Source organism: Pieris rapae, chromosome 18, assembly GCF_905147795.1.
Source record: "Pieris rapae chromosome 18, ilPieRapa1.1, whole genome shotgun sequence".
In the NCBI taxonomy this organism is placed as follows: Eukaryota; Metazoa; Arthropoda; class Insecta; order Lepidoptera; family Pieridae; genus Pieris; species Pieris rapae.
In genome coordinates, this window is record NC_059526.1 from 9,026,272 (window position 1) to 9,053,280 (window position 27,009).

At 32.5% G+C, this 27,009-nt stretch overlaps 1 protein-coding gene across 2 annotated transcripts in view; it reads left to right on the top strand.

The window, feature by feature from the left end:
* The first annotated feature begins 243 nt into the window (after positions 1–243).
* The window catches only part of LOC111001386 (insulin gene enhancer protein ISL-1), a 34,410-nt gene continuing 7,644 nt past the window's right edge, over positions 244–27,009 (top strand). For both annotated transcript variants that reach the window (XM_022271275.2, XM_022271276.2), the window contains exons 1-2: positions 244–685; positions 22,010–22,199. In XM_022271275.2, coding sequence (XP_022126967.1) covers positions 583–685; positions 22,010–22,199 — 293 coding nt within the window. In that variant the 5' untranslated portion in view covers positions 244–582. The remainder of the gene's footprint in view (positions 686–22,009; positions 22,200–27,009) is intronic.

The following is a 27,009-nucleotide window of genomic DNA, read 5'->3' on the forward strand; positions in this document are numbered from 1 at the left end:
CCGAACAGGATTATTTTTTATCCAAGAAAATGTTCAAAAAAGCATCAAAAGCCTGTAAAGGGGGTCGCCATTTTGTGAGGGTCTACAACTGCGGGGCGGGAAAATGAGAAGCTTTCGACCAACGGGAGACGAGTATTCAAAAAGGCGTCCTATTAACCGGCCAATCAGAGAGAAGGCTGACCTGTCATGCGCCTTGGCGTCGATCCATAGAATTATACATATAGTACGGCAGTGTGGGCTTGGCTCTTGCCGGGTGAGAGTGTGTAGCTCTTTCGTTTTTTACAACAAAAAATGTCGAAGTGCCTCAAAACGGAATAGTGTTTAGTGATCTTGTGATAGTATTTATGTGCACTGTACGTCTTTTAAGTATTTTCAAGTTTTCCAACTAGAAATAAGTTAAAACAAAAGATTGTGTAATTGAGTCTCGTATTGTATTTTAAAAATTGAACACACAGAGCTAAAAACGTAATTAAAAATTGTACCATAGTCGTGTATTAGACTGGCCTTTTACTTACGTGTAATAAACTGGTCTTAAGTAGACCATCCGTGTTGTTTAGACCGGTGGTAGCACCTGATACAGTGATGGTGATGGCCAGTGGTGGTGGCGGGATGGTGCAATCCCCGCCAGACATGCTGCACCATCACAACATCATGGATACTTCTTCACACGTGGAGATGATGCCGAGTAAGTAATTTTACCATTATTTGATACAAATCAATATTAAACAAAAAATAAATTACATGTAGTATGGGAAAATATCCTAAGTCACTGGTTGCACTGTTGTTGCATGCAGATGCAGTTAAATATTTCACACCTTTCGAAATATTCTATTTAAGACATACATGTTACAATGTTAAATAATAAAAATATGTTAAAGGCACCTTATTCGAAAAATAAGTGTTAATTAATTTATTAGGTTTCTGAGTAATAAGGTATGTGGGATAAAAAGATAAAACTTTATACTTTATAAGTATATTTATACATACGTTTTATTTTTTATTTATTTATTTCCCCATACTATAAATATAAGTAGTAGTTTAGTAACTGAAAAAGGCATAGTTGTAAAATATAATATAAGTATATCATTCAAAATTTTCTTATTTGTCTTCTATATATAAAAACATATAGTAAAATTATTTTAAACTGTAACGGCAAATAGCCCGCATAACACAGTTGTGTAAAATCAAATGCCAATTTATCAGAATGAGATCTGCTAATTTTGATTAAAATCTCGCAGCTGAGATATTTTATTGACTAAATTTAGATTATTATCGATGATCGGTGATCGGTGGGCCTGCCTTTACTACCTTGGCATTTAAGGGATTATTAGTAAAATACAATAATTTTAATTGTACACGTTTTAACAAGTAGGCATTATCACCGGCCTTGATCTAAAAAAAATCTTTTTGTATTTAAACCCTTTTTTTAACAATTATTTTAATGTCATTTACATTCAAATCAATTCACAGTAAATATGCTATTTTTGAGATATAACATATAAAATTTTATATGTGGGCTTATTGCTTGAAATGCCATAAAAGTATTTGTTAAAAATAATGTATAAGAACTGACACCTGCTTTTTGAATTAATAAATTGCTAGGCAAAAACCTGTTTTGAAACAAGGGAAAAATACGACGATTATAAAGGTACTGTAACCTTTGAAATATATTATATACATACTTATCTACATTTATAACACATTAAGAAAAGTCAATGGCGTTTTGTGTGGTTATTATAAAAAATATCCTTTTTGAAATACAGCTCTCACTACTAAGGTACTTATAACTAAGGTATTTTTATTTGTTATAATGAGTTAGTTACTAACACACATTCTCTTTATAAAAACTAAATTGATCTTATTACACTGTCTCCTTTTATCACAGCGTTAACTCAGTTGTAGAGAAAGAGACGATGGAAGGTTTTGTTTAAGATGAACGAACTGCTGGACAAGGCTTTTAATTATATCTTTATGTAATTTTACATTTATTGCATATAAGAGCAGCATTTTTATATAATACTATATATCCCTTTATATTATTTTAGAATTATTAAAATTTACATATATTACACACTATGCAATTTTATTTCTTATAAAATTTCTTAAGAAAATGAGACTCATCAAAAATCCAAGAACCATTAAATCTTGCAAAGTTTAACCAATAAATGTAATGTGAGGGGGTTGATTGATTTATAAACGGGGGTCGATTCGACCGAAACATTATTTCTGCTAATGCCACCCCGCGTTTTGGGGTTACGAGATTTATTTGTCTATGATTTTTTGTAAGGAAATCCCATTGGACTTATAGAATTTTACTGAATTTAGTTTCCCGTAAGCTTTTTAGTTTGATACATTTTAAAGCTGCTAATTAATAGATAAATATTTAAATAATAATTCTATTTTGCTTTTCATTAAATTTAAAACATTCTTCTAAATCTTAATAAAACTGTCTATTCTATATTTTAAATTAAAATCTGTCTTATTCATTATAAGTAGTATGAATTAATTTCAACACACACATATATTATTTACACTAAAATTAGCCCACTCTAAACACAAAAAGCATAATGAAGAATAAAACAAAAATATAAAAGGGAAGTCTAGAGTGTTGAGTCTAGACAAAAATAAATAGTTAATTAGCAACGTAATACCTAAATGAAATGCAATTTTGTCCTTAGCAGCTGATAGATAATTATCAAAAGTATTATCGATCACATATTAAATAAGATACGTTGTAATCTTTAACAGATATTTTACAAGCGTGTTCTTGTTATTGGCAGGTGCTTTTTATCTATTATTTGTTGAGTTTAATTATTACATAGGAATGCTGTAGTGTTTAGCATAAACGTAATTGGAGAAGGGGAGGGAAACATCCACTCGTCCCTTACCTGTATTGCTTTAAAAAGGTAGCAATTGAACTCTGAGATCCAAAAGTTATAACCGATTTGGAAGGTTACAGCATGCTAGTTGGACAATCACGTTACTCGGCGTTCTGGATTATAGTACCTACTCGAGAATGAGCTAGGATCTCTTACTGATTTTTTTTAATCCCACATAAACATTGCTTGAGCAAAATTTAGCAGGGATATAACAGAATTTCATGACGCAAAAACAAAGGATCTTTTATATTTTCGCTTCGTGTAAAAAAGGTGGTAGGTAATGGTTTAAATGGTATAGGTACTTATAAAATGGCAGGACTTTGCCGTATATACATATTAGTTTAGCTAATTAATTTTTTTTTCATAATACCTACATTAAGTCGCATTATTTAAGGATTAAAAATCTATTTAAAATTATGTTATAGAAGATATTTATTTTGGGTTTAAACCGCTGCAAGATATATTATAAAGCCAGATACGGAAAGTTGTGACTAAACAAGTGACTTATCAGTTTATATACTTTCGAGTAGGTTTCCTCGTTTGCTTGTGTTTAGGAACATTGCGTAAAGTTGCAAATTAAACAAAGTGAATCGTAAATGCAGAACCTACAGTGGCCATATTCAACAATAATATTGTTATTTAGCAAGAAATGTACGGGGTTCACTCCATGCCTTTTTCACCAGTGAAAGAAAGCCATGAATAGAAATATTTGGAATAAGCTGATTCTGATCAATGGCTCTGACGGAAGTTAGGATAGAAGATAATAAATTAATGTCTAAATTTAACGTTTGTACATATTTTATAAAAACGGCTTTTATTATTATTATTATATATTTTAACTCTAGACGCAAGCTCAACGTGTTGCATCGGTACATAACAACTGTTACAGCTACTTAATTTGTGACTTTAATAAGATAATATGTATTTTTTAATTTGTAACCAAAACAATGGCTTCGTAACGTTGATAGTGGAAAACTGCGGAAGATTTTCTGCATCTAGCAAAGGGCAAGACATGCTTCATCGGCCTCCAGTAGGTAATGGAGAGACATCAAAAGAAGAAGAAACAAAAAATCGGTTTAAGTCCACTTAAACAGATTTTTTATAAAGTTAAAAAAAAACGATAAGTTAATTCAAGTCTGTCGTCATTTAAACAATAATGTTAAATTGCTTGTTATCAAAAATAGTCTTGTGCTTTTCAAATAAGGTTCTACAACGTATTCTCGCGTTCCGCTAGAAATTTCAAAATGCGTAGACGCCTGCGCAGCCCTACGCTAACAAAACAATACAGGCAGAGTACTTTACGTTTTATTATTCACCGCTAAGTGACAGCGCAAACAGCGCCCGGTATTTTTAGATTTTACCTATTTCATTTGCAACTGGTTTTTGTGCATTGGCATGCACCGTGTGCGAAACTATCTAACTCTAGTGTTTCTTGTCTATGATTAACCTCTAAGAATCCTTTGCTAATTCCCTGCCTAGTCACCAGTATCTCTCCAGGTACTCTATCCAAACAAGACAACGTTCAGTGTATTTCGCTAAACCACTAGGTATATACATTTATAAGATACTCTTTACTTCTGAATTTGTACCTTTAATAATGGAGTTATTAAAATGCAAATCCATAGATTATTAAAGAAGTAAATGCGAGCAATCTTAACTCGGGACATTTACTTCGCATTTTTTGAAGTTAAATTATATAAATAAAAAAATTCTATAGACTTATATATATACTTGTCCGTATAATTAGTACAAACCTTGAATAACTTTGACATTTATTTATTTATACTAATATATAATTATTATGTAGGTAAACAGTGATCAAGACAATATTAAAAAAGGACATTTTATTAGGCGTTATGTAAAATAGCGACTAGGTACATGTTATGTAATACTTCAAACTGCCCTAAAAATTGAGTTTATGGGTGTCTTCTATTTAAATTAAGTTAATTTTTGAGAGTTTAATGTCAGTATGTTTTTTAAGCAATACAAAAATGAACAATGATTCTCAATGTCTGAGAGAGAGATGGTTGTCGAGTTTCGTTCCTTGTCCCTGATTTTATTAGAGGAAACACACAGCCTTATATTAAGAGGCATGAGTGGAGGTAGTAAGTTATAAAGGTGTAAATTAGAAGATCGATCATAGGCACCGCCGCTCCTCTGTTTAGGCACGTACGACTTTTTTCTGAGACTTTTTTTTTTTTAATTGTTACATAAAATAATCCTCGTAACACAAGTTTATATTATTTCTATTTCCTTAATAAAAACTATTACTGTTGGCCCAGTGGTTACACGTGTGACTTGGCCTATGAACTACTCGATACCTATAGTTAAGAAAATATGAAGAGGAAACCGGTAATTGACTAAGGGTCCTTCAAACTCCGACTGTGAGCCCTATAGTTCATAGGCGGTATCACTTAACATCAGGTCCTCCAACAACCTGCTTTTTTGCCAATATTATGTATTGTCTTGTTCTATAAAAACCGATGTATAAGAAGGCAGATACTGCCCTTCCTCCCTATAGCTAATAAGTAGTTTAACTGTCGCAGAAGGATCATACAGTATGCTATATAAAAAGTTCTGCATGACAGGAAGGTAAAAAAGCATCCCTGCCGCCTACATCTGTTAAAATTCTTTGGGACCACCTCACAGGTTTTATTGTGGTGCGAAGTCGGTAGCTCGCACCTACATACTAAACTATCCCAAAGCCGTTTCGAAATAACGTTAAAATGTCTAACAAAAACTGGCCTAGAATAAACTTTTGGAGAAAACAACCATATTTAGCCAACGTTGTCATTCATACACAAGTAGCCATAGATCTAAATAATAACTAGTTGCTCCATATTCGCAGCTTCCGGAATTCTTCGATCTATCGGTGAAAACCACATGAAAATGCTTGCAGTATTTTATAGCGAACTGACAGATGCGACACATTATTTGTCTATAAACAATATTATGAATTTGATATATATTTTTATTATATATCAAATTCATAATATTGTTTTTAAATAGTTGTAGTGTGATATTCATAAGTATTATAACGCTAAAGGCAATATATATGTTACTAAATAGATATAGGATTTTATTAGTAGTCTAGCTAGCCTACTTATCCAAACAATAATTATTTCGCCGTATAGATTCTAGCACTTTTGAGAGAGAACAACCAACTCGCGTTCAGATATTTCCTGATAGGTCTACATATATCTTTTAAAATCTGTGTGTAATAGACCCAGAAATGTGTTTTCCATCACCTATCTAAGACAGTAAAGGGTCACCAAGGAAAGATAGGTTGTCCTCTTGCACGGTGGGTCAGCTTAAAGAAGTTGGTGGGGAGGATTGAGGGAAACATTCCCAAGATAGAGTGAGATGCAGCCAGTTGCAGGAGGCCCATGCGAAGCCTTTGGAAAAAATATTATAATATTATTATGATTTTTACATAAAGTGTGTTTATCTTTTGTAAATATGGACGAATGTTTCAAAGAAAAAATGAGGCTTAATTATTATTATTATTATCTAAGGCCCACCCAACGTCGACTTCACTTGGCAAGTGTCCTCAATTAGTATTTGTTCTTCATGAGTTGAAAATAAAAGTAACATATGGTACAAATGTTTGCGTTAACTACTGGTTATTTGTGTTAGATAAGGTATCTATGTACATATGTCTGCATTAGCAACCCCCAATAATGGAGCGGCACTATCAATCAGGATGTGCGCACGCGTCGATATGCGTCAAACACTTAATTTATTATCCAAATAAATGTTGGCTTAGTGGTTAAACATGCAACTCTAACCCTGATGTTATGGATTGAAGGCTGTCTTCCTATGTGCGCAATTAGGTATGTTCGTACAGAAATTGTCGTAAGGAAACCGGCAAAGCTTTAATTTCATTTTTACTACAAATTAAAATTATAAAACTGATGCAATAAAATCACGCAAATACTCGCGATTTTCTTATAATTTTTAATAAAAAATAAAATATTTATAGTAGGTTCCTAAATTAATGCCGTCAAAATTAGTGTGAATAAAACTTAGGTACATGACAATTGCTTTAATTATAGGCCACTTATCATCTCAGTTGAGTCGTGTTAGCCTAGTAGCTTCACCGTGCGACTCTCATCCCAAAGGTCATATGTTTGATCCCCGGCTTTATATTCCCGCATTTATATGCTCGAGCTGTGAATAAAACATCGGAAGGAAGTAAAAGGGAATTGGAATGTTGCAGACTAGAAGGCTGATCACCTAATTGGCTAACAGATTGACAAATTATCAAAGTCAAAGTCAAAATTTATTTATTCATATAGGTAACATAATGTACACTTATGAACGTCAAAAAAAGAAATATTAAATGAATCTAATTTTACATCTACTGCCAGTTCTCAAATCAAGGGCGTAGAACGGAAGAGAAGATCGTGAAACAAATACAGAAATCTGAGGCCCAGAGCTAAAAGGGTTGCAGCGCCACTGATTTATTTTTCAATAACAAAGTTTTCGTTTCGGTAATAAAAATATAATAGACATAATATAAGTAGATGATAATTTATTCGTTTGCAAGGAATTTTATGTAATAAGACGTAAGTTTGCAACTCAGTTTTCGGTTTTATGATTCTCACCAACTGTGACGATGTCTTATCAAATAATATAAAATATTATATTTATAAAAAGTCTTGATATAAATGATAGCCATTCATACAAATTATAAATACTAAACTTGGGTTATCATTGTAATTTTTAATTCTAAATACGTCATTATTAATTAATATTATAATTTTTTGCCTACAATACATCTGAAAATATCTATTGTTTAGTTTTATTTATACACACATATAAATAAATTATATTAGTTCATAGAAATTATATGAATGTACAAAGTAGTAGGTACTAAAGAGGCCAGCTTACAGGTAATAATATCTCTAAGAGTTATTATTTTGGGTGAAAATATACTGAAGACTGATTTCCTACCCTTTAGTTAATACAGATATTTAATTAACCGGCAAATACTGGTCTTTTGGGATTATAAGACTGAAATTATTATTATGGTTAAAGTTCGCCGCATCCTCAAATCGTAAAACTCCTTTTTAATAACCCGTAAATGCGACATAACTATCAATTTTTCCAGCTTATTAGGCCATGGCGCCTTTGGGACACGGAAGTCCTAATGAGATGGCCAGATAGCACTGACCAAAGGGTAGCCTTTGCTTAGGAAAACTACTAACAAAGCTTTAAAACGCTGCTTTTTTAAATAAGTGTCGTCAAAATGTCAGTTGGCTCGCATTGCCGTTTGCGTCTTAAAAATAAAGTTGATATTAAAAACAAATTTCTGTGTCGTTTTTAAATAAAATACTTCTGTCTCTGCTAGATGACCCGATAATTTTGTATCACCTATGTACATTATTTTATTATGTTTGTGACAATTTACTTAAACAGACGAATGAGAGACCTTTCAGCGATGAAACACAAATTTTGAGGGCTATCTATCTATATCTACAAATATATATTACAACCAAGTGGCAAATTTTTATTTAAAACGCATCGAATGTGTTAAGATCTTAATTAGCCTAGTCTGTCAAGATATTCACGAGTATAAGTGAGACAAACAAATTGGTGTTACAAACAAATATATATATATACAAGTAGGTATACCTTATGAGGTACGTAACATTTCACACGTTGATTTGTAAATATTTTATCTATTAAATTATATTCAATCATAATTTATAAAACATACCATAGAAATGAAAAGTATCAACCTCTGATAGATTTCTGTATCTAGTTGGATTAACAGACTGTTAAGAAAACGTGACGCTTAAATCGTCATGTGTGTAAAGGGCCTACGGCACCGACTTTGATGCGCCGTGTAGGTGTTACTCGGCTTATCTTGATCCATATATAAAATGGGACGGCCATGTCTGTCCATGCCGGTACTTGATCCAATTTTTATATGGACCCAAATTCAATTTAGAAAGTGAATGGTTTTTACTTTTGTTTCATGCTTTGTTGAAGGAACTTCTTCAATTCAGATTAAAAGTAGATAATGAAATTGCTACGAGGGAAAATATATTTCCACAATTGAGTAGATTTTGGCAGGTTGGTTGCTTTTGGCATGATTCTGAGGATTCTAAGTCTAACACAGACCCAGCGAACGCTTATAACTACTCTCAGACAAACTTTCAAATATAGAATGTATATATACAAACAAACACACATTCACATACCCATACATTCACGCATACTAGGTCTTATTCGACGTTTGTTTGATTAGATTACTTTAAAAACTTTTAAACATGCACCAGAGTAATTGTAATGACAGGAACTCCTTTATCAAAACTTCTCTCGTGAATAAAGTTTTATTATTATTATAATTATGTATTTAATTCCCTTTACGTTCACCAATTGATGTACATTTGCCGTGGCTAACTCCTGCCATCGTTATTAACCTACAGACCAATTTTGATCCATTTCACATTCTTTTAGAAAAATACTTAGTGTCAGAAACGTTGTTTGGAAATACTATGTAAGGCAAAAGCCTGAAAAGCTTTTGCACAGTTGATGAAACTATTTCTTGAATAACGTTTTGTAATCTCCATTATGAGCACTTATAAGTAAATAGACTTTAATTCAATATTTTATTGCAAAGTTGGATCAACTTGCTTCATTTCATAAGCATGCTCTCAGGGTCAATTTATAGACTTGAGCAATTTAAAAATGTTGTGAAATGATTGCTGACATATGTTTGATGAAAATTACTTTAATACTGGAAGTGTATAAGAAAGACCTTTTTCCAATTTCTAGGCCTAGAAAGCGCTGGTATTCAACCATTATTAGCATAAGAGTTTATACTTATGAAGCATTAATAGTTTAATTACTATTTTATATCCAAAAGAGATAGGCAAAGAGTAAATTGGTACTGAGATTGAATATTTTGAAACCAGAAACAATTTTAGAACTTGCCTTAAACAGGAAAAATGTAAATTTAAAGTATTTAATATGTAAATAAATACGCAATCTCCATAGAACATTCAAAACGATGTAACAAAAAACGCGTAAAGACAACCAGTTATAATATAAAACCTCCTTATCGGATGCGTAAATTCTGTCAATTACGTCGCTAAGGCCTGGATTTTCGCTTGAAAAAAAAGAAGAAAAAAAGCAAGAACCCGCCCGCCACTGGCGCCGGTCCCAGATAACGCGGGATTTTTTCTTGACATTTCTTTTGTCTTTTTTTATAATCTGTGGACGTTATAGGTCCTTTATGGTGGACAGTTGATAAGTCGAGATTATTTGAACCCGTTCGCCTAATCCGTGGGTTTTGTTTAGATTTAAAGTTATTATATTGCGTTTGCCAGATTTATGCACTCTTTATGCACTGATATCTTTTAGTATAATTATTTAATTAACATTATTTTTATGATTTTATTAACATGTTTATTTGTATATTGCTAATAAACTCTCAGTTATTGTAGCTTTTTCATTTTATTTACACACACTTAAGATTTATATCAATTCATTCATTTTGTGGCTAAATTTTAATTAAACATTTAGATCTTCGAATTCTTATAACCATCTACTGCGTTTTATTTGTAACATATTTTTTACAAAATCAAAAAAGTATGTTAACTATAGGTTGTTAAATGTCTAAACTTAAATATTTTACAAATCTATTCAATCACAATTTGCCACAACACGCCCTCATCGACAGCTGTCAAATTAAGCTGACATCTTCATGCTTTTGTTTTGAAAGACAAATGCTTTTTTTTGCAAAACAGAATGACGTATCGGCGAAATATTTTTCTATGACAACAAAGGATTTTGATAAGCGTGGCGCCTATTATATCGCATACCTGTTGTGAAAGTTTACTATTCGATTAGAATATTTACATTTTCTTTAGTAAACAAATATTAAGCTTTGGTTTGGATTTTCATAAAGAAATATCTATTACTTAAGCCATCATATGTTCCAATTATTAGGATCCATTATTTTCAAATTTAAGTAAAGAGTGTCGTTTAGCGTATGTAAGATTTTACAGTTAGGTTATTTCTGTTTATGAAGAATTAAACGTAAACTAATAAAACATATAGCATTTTAATAAGACTAATTCCATATTAACATATTTGAGCCTAATCCCTGCAAATGAGATCCCTAACCTCGTTTTTGTTTAAATGAACCAAAGAAAAATCCTTGACATTTGAAATAACTTGTTTTTTTTAAACCGTATCCTTTCACTTTTGGTCACATTTTATTTGTTGAAAAAATACGGGCGCCAGAATTTTGTCGCCAGCCCCTTAATATCCGGTGTGAAAGATGTTCTTTTTTTCTCTTTCACTATGGCCTGCCGTAGGTCAGTGACCATGTTGAATTGTCTATACTCAATGATTTATAAATCTAATGACGACGCTGTTTTTTTCGGAAGTTGACAAGTGACATGTCAGCAATAAAAGTATTTTTTTTCATTTATGAAACTGGTATGGGCTATTTGCAGATTAGGATACCTGTTTTCTAGATTTCAATAATATTCTAACATTGTATGTGTAGATTTAGTTAATTATCCGGTGACTAGGCAGATAAGTATCATGATGGCCTTCAGCGTGCGACTATGACGTCGTAGGTTCGATCCCCGCCTTTCCACCAATGAGCTTTCTTTCTATGTGCACACTTAACTATGGCTCAAACGAAAGGAAGGAAGGAAGAAAATCATCATGAGGAACTAGACTTGCTGGAGCCTAGTAGGAGGCTGAACCTACCTGCCTATTAGAATGATCATGAAACAGATATATAGAAATCCTTGCAAGGTGGTAGAGCCACTGATTTATTTATTTATAGAAAATAATACATCATTTTAGAAACATACTCGGCAACTTTCACCTAACCAATCAAATTATTCCATTACTATAACATGGACATTATTTATATTATATAAAACCAACTCTAAGTACTAAGTATGAAGATTGAGCTTATCTCAATTTACTCTCTCTCTCTTTATAAAAGGTTGTGTATTCGAATTACTGTAATTTTAGACGGTATTACCTACATCTTATTAAAAAATAAGTCGACCGAACAGAAGGCTTTTTATAATCCCCGCTAACCTTTTACTATCCTCGTCATAAAACCTCTACGGTAGCAGGTTCGATATTTTTTACCTTATAAAGGTTTGTATACAGTGGGTGCGGCTTGGATTTTGCCGCTTTTAATTTTATCTCTGGATGTTGAATCTTTTTATCTATGTTATATATTATATTTATCCATTTTTTTAATTTTCTTACTATGTGGCCTATGAATATAGCAAATATTTTTTATGAGTGTGTTAAATGTTAACTGTAATACTTATTACTTTATTCGTTACTTTACTATTTGACATTAGTCTTTAATTAATAAATTATCTAGTAAATTTTGTTTGTATGTTCAGTATGAATTTAAATGCTTTTCTTAACAAATATTTTTGTTCTATAATATGGAAAAATATAACAATTATCTACACATAAGCATATAACAGGTTAGCTACCGCAAAATCTTGTGACATTTTGATACCGGAAACGATGACATATTTAGCAAGTCGTTAACGTTAAGTGTGTCACCAGCTTAACGTAAAGCCGTGCTTAGCTCCAATAATCCGACGTACAATGTTCTTAAGGTCCTTCAAATATTTTTATTTTATGCTATTCTTATTTAAAACGAGGGTTTAATGTGTAATTATCGAGCTTATATCGGTATTGGCAAAATCGTGGATTTTTTTGTTATTCAATATTATGTCTTTGGCAGTATTAATTCTACGATATTGTTATTTTTATATATATATATGTATTTGAGTATAAGCTTTACTTTACCTTAAATTAAATGTTACCTACATATAATAGGTCGGCTACATATATACAAAAAAAAAACTTTTACCTAGATTTTAGACCATTTAAAACTTTTTACACTATCAAAAAAAGTGGATGACTTTTAATATCTATAATTCTTATTATGAGATTTTGATCGATCCAAACTGTTTTAATGTAAATATTTTCAAAGGCATGTAAGTAAAGAGAACAAGCTATTGCATTGTTGAAATATTAATTTAGTTTTTCCTTTGAACCGTTACTTCATAATTTTAGGTGTAGAATGTTTATAAGTGAACGTAGGTCTGATGACTGATCTATAAGCTTGAAGCCGTGAGTCAAGCCGTGAGAATCAAAAGTTACCAGTCACTATGTTATCTATATGAATTATAACTGATATACCCGCTACTGTACTGTACAGCTATGAAAGCAGCGATTACAGAATATTAATATGTCAAATATAGCCAAAAGTCCTGTGGAGAACCACCAACGTCTAGGTGTTGCAGTTTCAAATGTTTGAAGGAATATTCTTCTAAGTAGCCTGATTCACATATGTGGGTTTATAGGAATAAATTGTATGATTCATTTTATCGATAATTAATTTTAATACTTATGTTGATTTACATAGCAGTTGGCCTAGGGGCTTGGGCATGCGACTCCCATCTCTGAAGTCTTAGGTTCGATCCCCTTTTGTGCACCAATTGACTATCTTTCTATGTGCGTAACATTCGCTCCAACGGTGAAGAAACAAAATCCGAAGATACAGATAAGTCGACAATGTGTGTCAGACATTGGAGGCCTTTGAAAACAGATACCTACTAAACTGAGGCCTAGGACTAAAAATGCTGTTGCGACACTGTTTATTAAGTTGTTAAAATATAGTATAGATTTTTGTGAGGTTGATTGTTGATTTTTAAAGAGAACATTATGACGTAGAAGAAACTGTTTTTAGCCCTAAGTCTATTCATTAAATAAATGATGTAAATGGGTAGTCCATTTACATCATTTATTTTATAATTACCAAAATGTCTACCTATCCAATACCTATCCGATGTAAAACTTAAACAATATTATGTAATATGAATGATTGTATTGAGGTCTAATCGTCTTTAAAAGAGGTATAATCGCTATATTAATGGCCTAACAACCCCAGCATGAGATTCGTCTGACGTCTATATTCCATATCGGCCACCATCTTCATGCTTTAATGTCGCCTGCGCATGATTGAAATGATAATCAGTATTGGGATCAATCATCCATAGAATATTAGTGTATGTAAGACATTTTATGGTTTCTAAAGAAATTTTTTCTACCTGATATAATTTATAACATTCAAATTAATTTCAAATAATGAATTACGCAGGTTGGTCTGTAGTGTATTTATGCAAATTATTATTTAATATTAAACATGTCGAGATGATGACGCCTTTAATAGATTTTTATGGCGCTAACGACTAAAAATTCTTGGACATTTTACTAATGATAAGTGAACATACACGTAAAGTTTATCATTGACATTTATAATATATACGTATCTATAATAAAAAAAAGTCTCTGTTTTTTTTCTTGGTAAAACAACACTTTTTTTATGGCATCTTTTGATCCCGTCCTGTTTTGACTTAGGTATTTCATGTGATCTCAAAATACATTCGGTCGGCACGTACTTGACTTGTTTTTTGTTAATGAGGATCTGGTTCGGTCGCATTGAAGTCCCAGCGGTGTAGGCGGAAGTGTCACCTAATTTTGTTTTTTGTTTACGGGTCAATGAGCCATCATATGGTCTTGGAACCCGAAATGACTGTGTGAACAATATTGATTAGAATATCGCTTTCGCGGTATAACATATTATTATTTTTTATTTATAAAAAAATACATTTTGTTAAGAATTATCATATTAAAATAAATAATATGTATTGGTATTAAATAAATAAACTATTCATGGAAAATGTATATCTAAATTCACTTATAATTAGGTCTTTGTAAATGTTTAAAACAGTACCTACCTAATACAGAAATATGTCTGTCCCCATACCCTAGTCAGATAAAAGTACGGTTTTATAACTTTTTCTCTAGAGGTTAGTAAATATAGAAATAAAAATACTAGATGCTGTCACAAAAAGCTTCCCACTTGAATGCTTAAAAAGCTCTGCCGATGCTTAAGTAAGCAGGACGGGTTCTTTGGCGGTGACTAACAAATGTACCATTTCCTTGAGAACCTACCGTTTATATACGCGACTATATTTTTACTCAATAAATAAGCACGTTTCAATTCATATATTTATAATGATTTAGAATTACAAATATTCAATGTATAATATAAATGATTGCTTTTGATTGAAGCTGAGAAAGTAGGGAGAGTTTATTTTTTGAATAATACTATTAACATTAAACTTAAATATTTTATGCGAATCGCTCTTAATTCTGTCAACCTAGTAATAAACTCTTGGAACCACCAGACGAGAGTACAAACAAAAAATTCCCAAACCATATTTAAGTTTAATATTTATCTTAACTATTACGTTCAGAACTCTTTGACTTACCGCGGTAGGACTCGCTAATTTCCGACCGTCCTTTACAAACATACAGACAAACCAACAAGTCCAATTATAAGATTCAAAGTGGCTCGAAGCCTCTTCTGGATTTCCATACAATTATTTAGAAATAAACGTCTACGAGCACGCAATTTTGAGCTCAATGCGCAGTGTAAATTCAGTTTAATATGTTTGTACAGTCATTACATTTTGAGGTTGTGTCTTATATTTTTAAAACTTTATTTTTCAAATTGGTATTGAGACGTTGTGATGTGTTAAATGCGTGTCCACGATCTATTATTGCTTATTGAACTACTTACTTATTTAATATCATATTAAAAGATGTGTGTTAGAAACAGTTTTTATCTATATACATGCGCATGGACAGACATATCTGACCAAAACGGCACAAAAGTCGCTCAACCTCCTTATTTGATAATAATTTTGACTAGCATTAAGCTACTTATTATCCCAACATTTGACATTTAAAATAACCTTGATTATAGACAAATGTTTTGTTATTCCGTTATCTATTAAAACTAGATTTATAATACTCAAATTAATATTATAATTAAGTAGATAATTATCAAAATATATTAATGTAATCATTTTTTCTTGTTGCTTTACAATAATTTAGATATCTTTAGTTGAAGTTGAGCCTGTTTATGTAATTCTTCTAAGTATAAAATAATTTTGATCAATTTAATGTGTTAGCCTCGGGTTCGTCAGCAAGATAAGGTCTGGAGTGGACAATCTGTTTCCACCGATTTCTGTCCAACGGCTCTAAATCTATGTCTATGGTTTTGGAGACGATAAATCACTTGATCAGGCCATCTGGTTGGTGAGCGGCCACATGACCCTTGGCCTTCTGTGCCACCAACCTCCATCAGCTTTTCCAACCTCTAGTTCGAATTCTTCACGATTTCAACGGATTGAAGACAGCTTTTTCGGAGCTGGATATATTCGGTAGTGGGCTGATCAGTTTTAGAGAAAGTATTGTTAGGGGCCTTTCTCGAACTTCTTTCTTCTTTCTCGATTTTCATACATTTTAAATGGAAGATTTAGTAAAATTATCCCTACTATGAATGATTTCGTAAACTTAATAAAAAGGCTATGATCGCCTCTGCGGATTGTACCTTAATTAGTTGAGTTCCGTTATTTCTTCCTGTTTTAGCTGAACCAATAAATACACGAAATAATCCCCAAATAGGTATTGATTGTTTCGCCCTTGACACTGCAAATAAAAAGATCGACACCATATTTCATTATTTAAATTATTCGCACAGCAAACATTAATATTTAAAACAAATCTCACTTTGTTTTTAATTTGCTTGTCTCAACTTCATGGAGGTCATAAATCAAACTGTGTCACTGTATCGACCTATGGTTTATTAATAAGGCCTTATTCATGTTTATCGTCAGCAATTCGTGATATAAAAATTGTGATGAAAATAGCTACCTTCGGGGCTCTGTAGCGAGTAAAATAGTGAATACAACGGATAATCGTACGATAAGACGCGACACGACGCGGCATCTTTGTGTTGCCACTTTGCGCTCGCCGCCTCCCATACTGATTATTGGGGATAGGGTTGTCGCCTTATTTAACTGTTAAATATTTATACCTATTGACAATTCGCCTATATTAATGGGCTCTTTTAAAGAGGCACATGTAAGCTGTATCCTGAGTTTGTGTAACTTTTGGTGCCCCGGCAGATTGCGGCGGATTGACTCAGGAGCTGTCGTAACGGAAGAACCCGAGGTGTTATAAACCACTTGGTATTTCTTGTCATGCCACATTGTCGCTTTATAGCAAAAATTCTGGTGTTGGACCAGACTACTGCTGTGTTTTGAGGGTATAATAATAATAATAACAATTGTATGTACGAATGCCACCTCTACCTCGGATTTAATAAAAAAAAGGCGTAAGTTTTGGTAGGACCACTTAATAGTCGAACGCTTTACTAAATAGCTTATCGACATAACATTTAATAAGAACTTAGATTAGGAACCAAAGCTCAGCGACTAATTCCGTGAAGTGTGAAGTCAATTTTTTAAAGTATTTATCAAAACAATTTATTTATGTATAAAATATTTTTGTTTACTCTGGACGTGACTGAAAATAGAAAAGCAGAGTACATAATAGATTTAAGTTCAACTTATACATAGTAGCTGCTTGGTGATTAATAAATAAAAATCAAAATGCATAGTGTTAATTTATTTGAGGCACACCTGTACAAATGTTAAATATAAATCTACACGGATGCTAATATTGCTTAGATAAAAATCATCTCGCATACAAACAGCGCATTAACTTGAACAAAGAATGGTTATTTATCTTAATATTATGGAAGTGCATAATAAGCTCATTAAACTGTAGTATATTCAACACATTTTTGCATAATATTTTTCTGGTTCTATCTAAAAATACGAATATATTTCGCAAAAATGTAGTTATGTTCAAATCAAATCATCTAATTATATTGTACAGTTTTACTCAACATTTTGCAATAAGACCAAAAATACGAATAAAATATCTATAAATATATACACAATATATTTCCTTTAAAATATACTTGCGTAAATTTGAAAGCGCTCTTATTTTGATTAAAGTGATAACCCTAAACAAGTGTCTGGTCCGCTCATTATTGACACAATAAATTCTAACGCACGCATTTTTAAGCCACCCTTGTGTGTGTACACGCACACAGGTAAATAGAGATTTAAATTTGTTCCTTTTTTACGCTGGTTAGGACGAAGCAAGGTTTAAAACTTTAGATTTCTACTAATTTTAGTAAAATCAAAGTTAACATAATTTAATGCTGTGATCTTTTACATTTTGGTAATTTAATAGTTAATACGTTAAAAGGGGAAAGAAATGGCTTGTGTTGATCATTTATTTTATTCGTATATCATCAGAGGCACATGGGCGTTCAAACACAACTTTCTAACTTTAAGCCTTGATGTGCCTTCTATTTTTCGTCATTGTAATGACCTGTTTTAATTTTAATGCTTAGAAATTGTAATTACACTACCTAGGTGTAAAATAAACCCTTTTTTCTCACACTTCTTGAGGTTAATTTGGAAAAATGATATTTTTCTCAAAGGTTTAAACAACATTTTAATTGTCACCTTACTTATTCGGTAGTGTAGTGTTAAGTGATAATGTTTGTTCATTTACACCTCCGGACCGGATCCAACCGGATGTAGTATACGACAGTTAAATTGTTGATTGTCTTTGCGAAATTTCAGTTAATATCCACACGTATCGATACTACGTCTTCTGATAGCTCTTGTTTGATTTAAATCAAGTATTGTTAAATTCGGCCGTTATCGATACCTCCGCTGGCCATACCTAATGTGTCCTCCTTGTCCAGACAACTGTGTGTCAAATGATTTAATTATACCTACTTTGCGCTTGTAACACGTGCTCACTTAGAAAATAAACGTCACCAAACATCAACTAGCTATTTCAGTATAATTGAATACCTTTTATAATAATGGGAGTCAAAGTTATCAATGGAATTCGAACTATTTATTTCGGTTATCTGCGAACTAGCGAAGTGTGAAATCGACTCCCAGTCGGCGTCTTTCCTATTAGGAACTCCAATTATTTAAAGATAGTATATACTCTTATATATTATATATATAATATATAAGAGTATACTCCTCCTCAAAGGCTGACAACGCACCTACTAAAATGGTCGTTCATAGGCTGTGATTTGGGCGTCCCGTTAGCTCGTTGTCCCACCTATGCAATAAAAATCCAACGCCTTGGCAGATTTAATTGCCTTCTTTTAGTAAAAGACGTTTCCTTACGCACAATTCAGCTTCCATTTTTATATGGAAGTAAATATATATTCATAAAAGTACAAACTTGGTAGATACCTATAGGAAAATTTTATAAAATCGGGCAGTGCTTTGCCATTTTAATATCAATAAAAGAGTCATAAATAATTACAAAGCTACCGAGACATTTATAGAGCCAAATAGTTAATTGTCGTTAATTTTGATTTATGACTCCGTTAATACCTAATTAACGGCTTACGTACCAACGTTTTACGACTTTTTTAACGATTCCGACTTTTATTTGTTTATTCAATCTTGCGGCTAATTAAAAATATTCATTTATTCTTAGCGAAATAGATGTCGTATTATTTGTATTCTTTAAGAAATCAGTTTATTAATCAAATTCTTACTGTAAATATTAGGTGTATTACATTATACATTCGAGAGCTACATTTTTTTATTACGGGAAAAGTGCCATTAGTGGGAAATCATTTTTATTTCATATTAAAAACAGTTACACACTCATTAAATCAACAAAAACAAGTGTACCTGTCATTACGTTAAACCTCAATTAGTGATTGTAAAATTATAATGCATCTTAAATTATACATGAAAATTGAACAATTGAGCAATTTTATTATTCATACCTTAGAAAATGTCTGTGTGAAACATTTATTTAGTTATTATCAAAAATATATATATGTACTATAATATTTACAGTAGATAGGTACTAAGCTAATACTTCGTTTATAATGCCGATAATATATAAATACTCTTCAATTATAATATACATGTATCTAGATTAATTCCCCCTTTTATAGGAATCTGTAGTTCTTATGGATTTAACATACTTAGTACATAATGCTTTGACTGTTATACTAGCTTAGTCAGCTTTGCCTGGAAATTATACACTCAAACTTTTCTTAGGATACCAACTATTTAGAAACCGAAAAATTCGTACTGTTTTCAATTTAGCGCGGTTATACAGACAAATAGACCATAGGAATTATCACACACACACAATTATTCATACACAGTAAACACCCTTATAACACAACTCTTATGTCGCATTTTTATATTACATGATACATAGTTTTCTCGTAAAAGCGTTTCCTAAGTATAACGCGGAATTAATCTACCGTGTTATAGGAGGGATTACTGCTCCTAAATATCCTTATTTGGAAAACACGTGATTTAAACCGTTAATGAAAAGATGCAGATGAATTGGTGATTGTACTTATCTCCTTTTGGAATTTATAACACTTAGTTAAACAATGCATAACGCTGCGTTTCGCTCTTTAATTAACAGGTTACGGAGTTTTATTTTATTTGATGTGTTTACGGAACTTAATTACAAAAATCATGTTAGTAATAACTTTTTAAAATGCCTGAAAGATGAAATTATGATTGGATTTCGTGTTGATTTATTTGTGTGCGTGTTGTTCACACAGTACCTAATGTTTCGAGTGCATGATTTTATTTGGCTTGCTGATGGAAGTTAAACTTTTGATTATCTTTTTTATTTATTTACAACATTAACTACTTTAACATGTGATAAGGAGCATGAAAGTAAAAATACTTGGGCGATTTGAAAAATTAAGTACTTCTCGATTTACACTTGATTTGAAAACTGGCAGTAAATGTAAATTTGGAAGCATTAATTATTTTCTTAGTACATTTTTTAACTAAACGTCCATAATTGTACATTACCTACATTACATAAATGATATTTTGATTTTACATAAGGTAGGTTTTTAAAGTAAAAGTATACTATGACAGTAGCAGAATAAGTTTCATGATTAGGAGTAAAAATATCCGTCAGTTTGAATTATATATATGCCACAACGGCCTCGGTCGATTCTCTTCACCTTATAGACATTACGACTATTGGGTAATAATAGACCCATGACTTAGAATTTAATGTTTACTCTAAAATCCCATAAAAAAGTGTAAGAGAGTAAGCAACAATAGCGACAGACATAGGTTCCCAGTTACGGTTGGGCGGGGCTCGACCACGCCCCGTCTGTATCGATTTCTGACAATTATAATTTATTCATATTTCTTCTATTTGGTCTGTAGTGAATAACAAAGCATTAAAGTTCATTTTTAACTGTATAACATGATTTATAGCCGACCGGAATGTACCTAAATGTAATTATGTCTGCTCTAGGTAGGTAGGTATTAATAATTGGTGTAACTAGCTTTTATATAGATAATATGTAATAATGAGCGTCTCAAATCAAATTAATCTATGAAGTTGAGTAATTAAAAGTTCACAGAATGTGGGGTAGACCTTCAGATTTATGGTAGCATTTCTTCTTACAAAACCAGTTAGCTCTCGACCAGCGTGCTAACCATTAAATGTCCCTGCATATACAGAAAACAGAAGTAAACTGGAGTGAATTATCCAGAGAGGAAGATTATGAATATCTGACTCTAGTGCAGCTTAATTTAACTGCTCAGTAATTATAATTAATAACCAAGCTCATTAACCATTCAAGAGTGTACCAATTCATAAAAGGTCGGCAACGCGCTTGTGAGCCCTCTGGCATTGAGATTGTTCATGGGTGAAGTCACTTTAAATCAGGTAAGTCAGGTGAGCATCCTGCCAGTTTCAGGGGGCAAACTATAAAAAAATACATTTAGCCATTTAATAAGGACCAAATTTTAAAAAATATCTTTTCTCTATATAATCTCAATATACCTACCTACCTACTACTACCTTTCTTTTTCTTTTTTAAATACTATGATAAATGCAAATGAGCCTACGGGACGCCTGAAATATAATTGATGTGTATGTGTGTAAGTAGGTACATGTTGTTTTAGGGCTTATAGATAAATAAAAGGGGCAGTCATCGCATCGTTGCCGGCCATTGAAAGAGGAGTATGGGTCCGCTTACTTTAAACAATTGGAGGTCCTATCTTTCAGTGAATTGATGCCACAGTTCGCCATTTCCAAAAAAAAATCTTTAATACATTGTATAAGTAATATTTTATTTACAGAAAAACTCCGGCTATCACTATGCGTGGGTTGTGGCGGTCAGATCCACGACCAGTACATCCTCAGGGTGGCTCCGGACTTGGAGTGGCACGCCGCGTGCCTCAAGTGTCAGGAGTGCAGACAGTTCCTGGACGAGTCCTGTACCTGCTTCGTCAGGGACGGGAAGACGTATTGCAAACGAGACTACACTAGGTAAGCCTCTAAGTTTATATTAAAACGAATATTACTGAAATTAAATGTCATGTCACTCTGCATTAACCACGGGGAGTGTTCAGAGGAATTGTTTGGATGAATACCTACTCAGTTCCATCATCGGCCGTCGAAGCAAAGATGGTTTTCCACCGTACCTACTGATTCTTCAAAGGCCGGAACGCACTCACGAGCCCCCTGGTATTAATAGTGTTTCCTGGGCATCATTGAGCCTTCTACCCGTATTTCCAGTTCTATAAAAAATGCATTTCGAATGTTGTTTTAGGGTTAGGTATATTGACTTATGTACCTACTGTTCATACCTGAAACTTCAAATTTTGTTTTGCTTATCATGATTTTTTTATATAATTACGGTATAAAAGTAGGTGATCTACGTTCATGTGTCTTCTGAGGCAAAGCTTAGTTAGAATCGTCCCCAGTGTTATAGAGTAAACAACCTCTGTGACTCACTGAACCACAGTTCAATGTCTATAAATAAAACCAAATCCGTGAATAAGTAATAAACAATGATTCAATATCTCGCGTGTTCCGGTTTGTGCGTATGATCAGCTGTTTAGGCTTAATTAGCACTCGCCTGCGAATGTCTCGTAATTTCTTTTTAACAGTTAAGGCTGCTTTATAAGCTTAACGCTTAAGTTTGTATTATCTACATTACAGACAACCTATTATCATTTCTTTGAATAGAATTACTAATCAAATTAAGGCTGTCGATTGGACAAGAAGAAATTCTCGGCTACAGGTTTTTATTTTAATATTATACTTTCGTGTCTATACCTAGTTTACACGAACAAGTATAAGTAGTTAAATAATTTAAAAAAATATGCCGTGTTTTTAAGTAGTATTTGTCGTATTACTTTTATATTCATAAGTACCTGTTATGAAGTACTCAATACGTATTTGCTATTTTCAAGTGGATTTCCCACAAAGCACTTCAAAATATGAATCATGTTGTACGGTTATATTTTCATTCATTGACAATTTTTATTAACACAAAACCGTTGAAAAGTCATTAACCCCTCAGCTGACAGACGTGTAAACAATAACAATCCAATTATAAACTCAACAATTCCAATTTCAGATCATAGTTTACAATAAAACACGAAAAAATCATAACCTCACGTCAACGTTGGCGCCAATTTTTAAACAAAGTCGCATCATCTAAAATAACTTGTGTTTACATTTCCACCCTTCTATCTCGCGGCTAAAATATAGAATTACACATTAGCAAACAGCTTAGTCTGCACTCGAATCGAACGCCTTTATTTCTCTAGTAACAGAGATCACATTCCCTAAGCAATCGATGATATTAATACGGCTGTATATCGGGGTTGTCTTTGCTCTATGCGCCGAGAAAAACAAACTGAGTCTATGTATTTTGGCGTTAAAACAAACGTCAGTTTGACAGCGCGGCGGGCGGCTGGAACTCGATATGTCTATATGTTTGTGCGTTATCGGAAAAGCCATCCGATTCCTTTTTGTAATGTACTATTTGTTTTTATTAGTTCAACGTTTATTTTAGGCGTATTTCTCACGGTTCAGTCATTCATTCACATCTCGATTGATCTGCGCCCCGTTTTTTTTATTCCTTTATTACTCTACAATTTATACATATTATTCAAACTTAACAAAATTTAAACAAGAAATCATAAATGCGTCACAGATATTTAACGATTATAACAGGTTTTGCAAATCCTGGTATTTTGCATATTATATTTATTTATTATTATATATATATTTTAATCCTACTGGTTCAATCATCAATGATGCATTGCTTTATATTGTTTACCTACGTTATCAAAGTCATATATATTATATCAGCTATCATAGTAACACAAAACTAATAATTACCTTATATGGATAGAGAGATTTTTTTCACGTGCCTAATACTGCTTTGACAGACCGGTAAACTATTTTTTACCTGTTAAAATTAACCCTTCCGTAAGGAAATACAACCCGCCATGTTTACATTCGCCTGGGTATCGTATGTCTGGCTGTGTAAACATCGGAAACATAAGTATTTTAATAAATCCGGTAGAGGAAGGACGTATCAATTAATTAATTATCCGGTGTATTATAATAATCGTATTTTTTTAATAAAATTGGAAAAACTATAGCCCGAACCCAATATTAATCTCAGATAGCCGATATAAAATACAAAATAAATATTTTATAATTATAATTTTCACAACCAGTGGTTTAACCTAAAGAGTGTTGAGGTCGCCCCTCAACTCGTTCTTAATGTTTTTTTTTGTTTAATTAAAAAAAGTCTTTCTGATAACGACACTTTTCCAGTTTTGGTTGAAGGTCCACACTTGGACCAATTATTGTCACATATTTTATATCAGTCATAAGTATCTAAATGTCTTACATTTAGTACTTAGAATGAGTCGCAAATTTAATTTCAAATTAATAATTTAGGACAGTTATTATTTAACCAAAAATGACTTATCACTACATAGTATAAAACAAAGTCGCTTCTCTGTCCCTATGTCCCTTTGTATGCTTAAATCTTCGAAACTACGCAACGGATTTTGATAGTGATTCAAGAGGTAGGTTTATATGTATGATAACATCCATTAAATAGTGGAGAATAGTGTTGCCCAAATGCAAGACCAAGACGAGACTTAGACCAGTCTTGGTATTGGTCTTGCCTCAATACACCTGGTCTTGATCTTGGTATTGGTATTGCGCTCTCAGTCTTGGTCTTGGTCTTGATCTTGCAGCAAGAGTCTCGCAAGTCTCGCAAGACTTGTAAATACCTATTAGCCTATTGCTATTTGTTCGTCACTCATGTCAAATTGTAAACATTCACTCCGAAAGCAATAAGAATTTAGAGTACCTAGCTAGGTAAATGGGCGAGAATAATAAATAAGATAGACTCGAAGCGGAACTCAATTAGAAATGACTGAAATTGAAATAAAAACTCATATTTATAAGCACACAAGCCGAAGACCGACAAAGAAAAATGCGGCATTCTTTGATAGATAGAATAAATCTTTGAAAGATTAAAAAACAGAAGTATCAGAATCAAAATCAAATAGGTTTTGTGCCTACGCAAAAATAAAGTGTAGATAATTATGCAAATAATATTGTTTATTATGTTCCTTTTTTATTGGAACTATACGTTGCCTGCTGTTTTTATGGAGGTTACTAGCTACTAGAGTAGATACGATAGAAGTTGATAAACCGACACTGCAAATCTCGATTTTTGGAAATGTGTGATTTTAAAACCAAATGCGTAAAGCAATATGACGTCGCTCATATTTGGAGTTTTTCCACGTTTCAAATTTGTTTAAATCACCCACTATCGAGACAGCGTGTCAAATGCTGTGATACACTTGTTGCAAACCGCGGCGTCTTTGTCGGTAAATTATCAAATATGTAGGTATATAATACACCGACCGACCAACAGTTTATTCGCAGAACGTCACATTTTCCCAATCAACCTTGAACCTTATTTCTCTAGTGATAAAGTTGAAAATTTGATAACGCCCAAATCTCAGTTTGTCCTAACTGCAAGACGCAAGAGTATTGCAGGCTTAAGTATTGTCTTGCTCAAGTCTTGCAGGCTTCAGTCTTGGTATTGGTCTTGCTACGATAAGGTGGTCTTGGTATTGGTATTGGTCTTGCAAAAATGCAAGAACAAGACCAAGACTGCAAGACCAAGACCGATTTTGGGCAACACTAGTGGAGAAGTACTGTTATTTTTGAGGTTTCTAATGTGATGTCGTAAATAATTAAATTTTTTCCGCTTACATTGCAAACGCAGGCTGAACCCTACGAGCTTTATCAAAATAATGTACTAAGTATTCTACACAGTTTTTCTGTAGTGTATTTAGTATCAGCATTGCACCCGTACGAAGCCGGGGCGGGTCGCTAGTATTTTATGATGAATGAAGTATTTGTATGTACTTTTAATTTAAAATAAATGATATTCAATTCAACAAGGCAGCCTACATGGAAACTTGCTTGCAAAGTCCGTTGAAATTTAATTTATGTATCTCTTATTGATAATAATATAACTCGGCAGCCATTTTGATGGCAAAAAACATGTAAATTATTTGTTAACAGGACCAAAAGCGATATATTCTCGATTTATATTATACCTCAATGCCAGGTAATTTTTTAATAATTTAACGTATGATTTAATATACCGGTTTTATAGTACTTTAGGATTTCCTCCAAAAATGTAAGTGATAATGTCTGGGGTAAATTTTTTTAACAAATATGTCCTGTAATAAATTACTAATACGTAATTTAGTTGTGTGATAATTTTATAAGATCTGAGCTAACTTAAACCATAACATTTTTTTTTAGATCTCATTTTTTTTTCTTGTACCTTACATTTACCACACCTATGCCTAAAAGTTTACGGTGCAGGTAGGTGAGTATTTTTCCAGAGAGAAACGGTCATATAATTTTGACAGATGACTCTTTTGCGTTTCTAAATTATACTATCCATAAGTATTAATTACAACCTAAGTTTTTTTATTTATGATTTCATATATAGATAAATGTACATCTCGTATAAAGGCTTATGCCACTTAACAAGCTATTTAATGAGGTTATTAAAATTTTAAAATAAGCAATCTAAGTTTTTTCTGCCTGTGAGTTGGTAATATCGTCTTAAATTAGTGAAATTTATTTAATCTAAATTCTAACCCTAAAATGAGGTTCAATTAGCGAAACCAGATACTCTCCAGCCGTGTCTCGTTACCGTCAGCCGGGCACAGATAAATAATATTTTGACACGTGCTAATGGCGCCCGCCCGCGCTAAGGCGGGAAATTTTT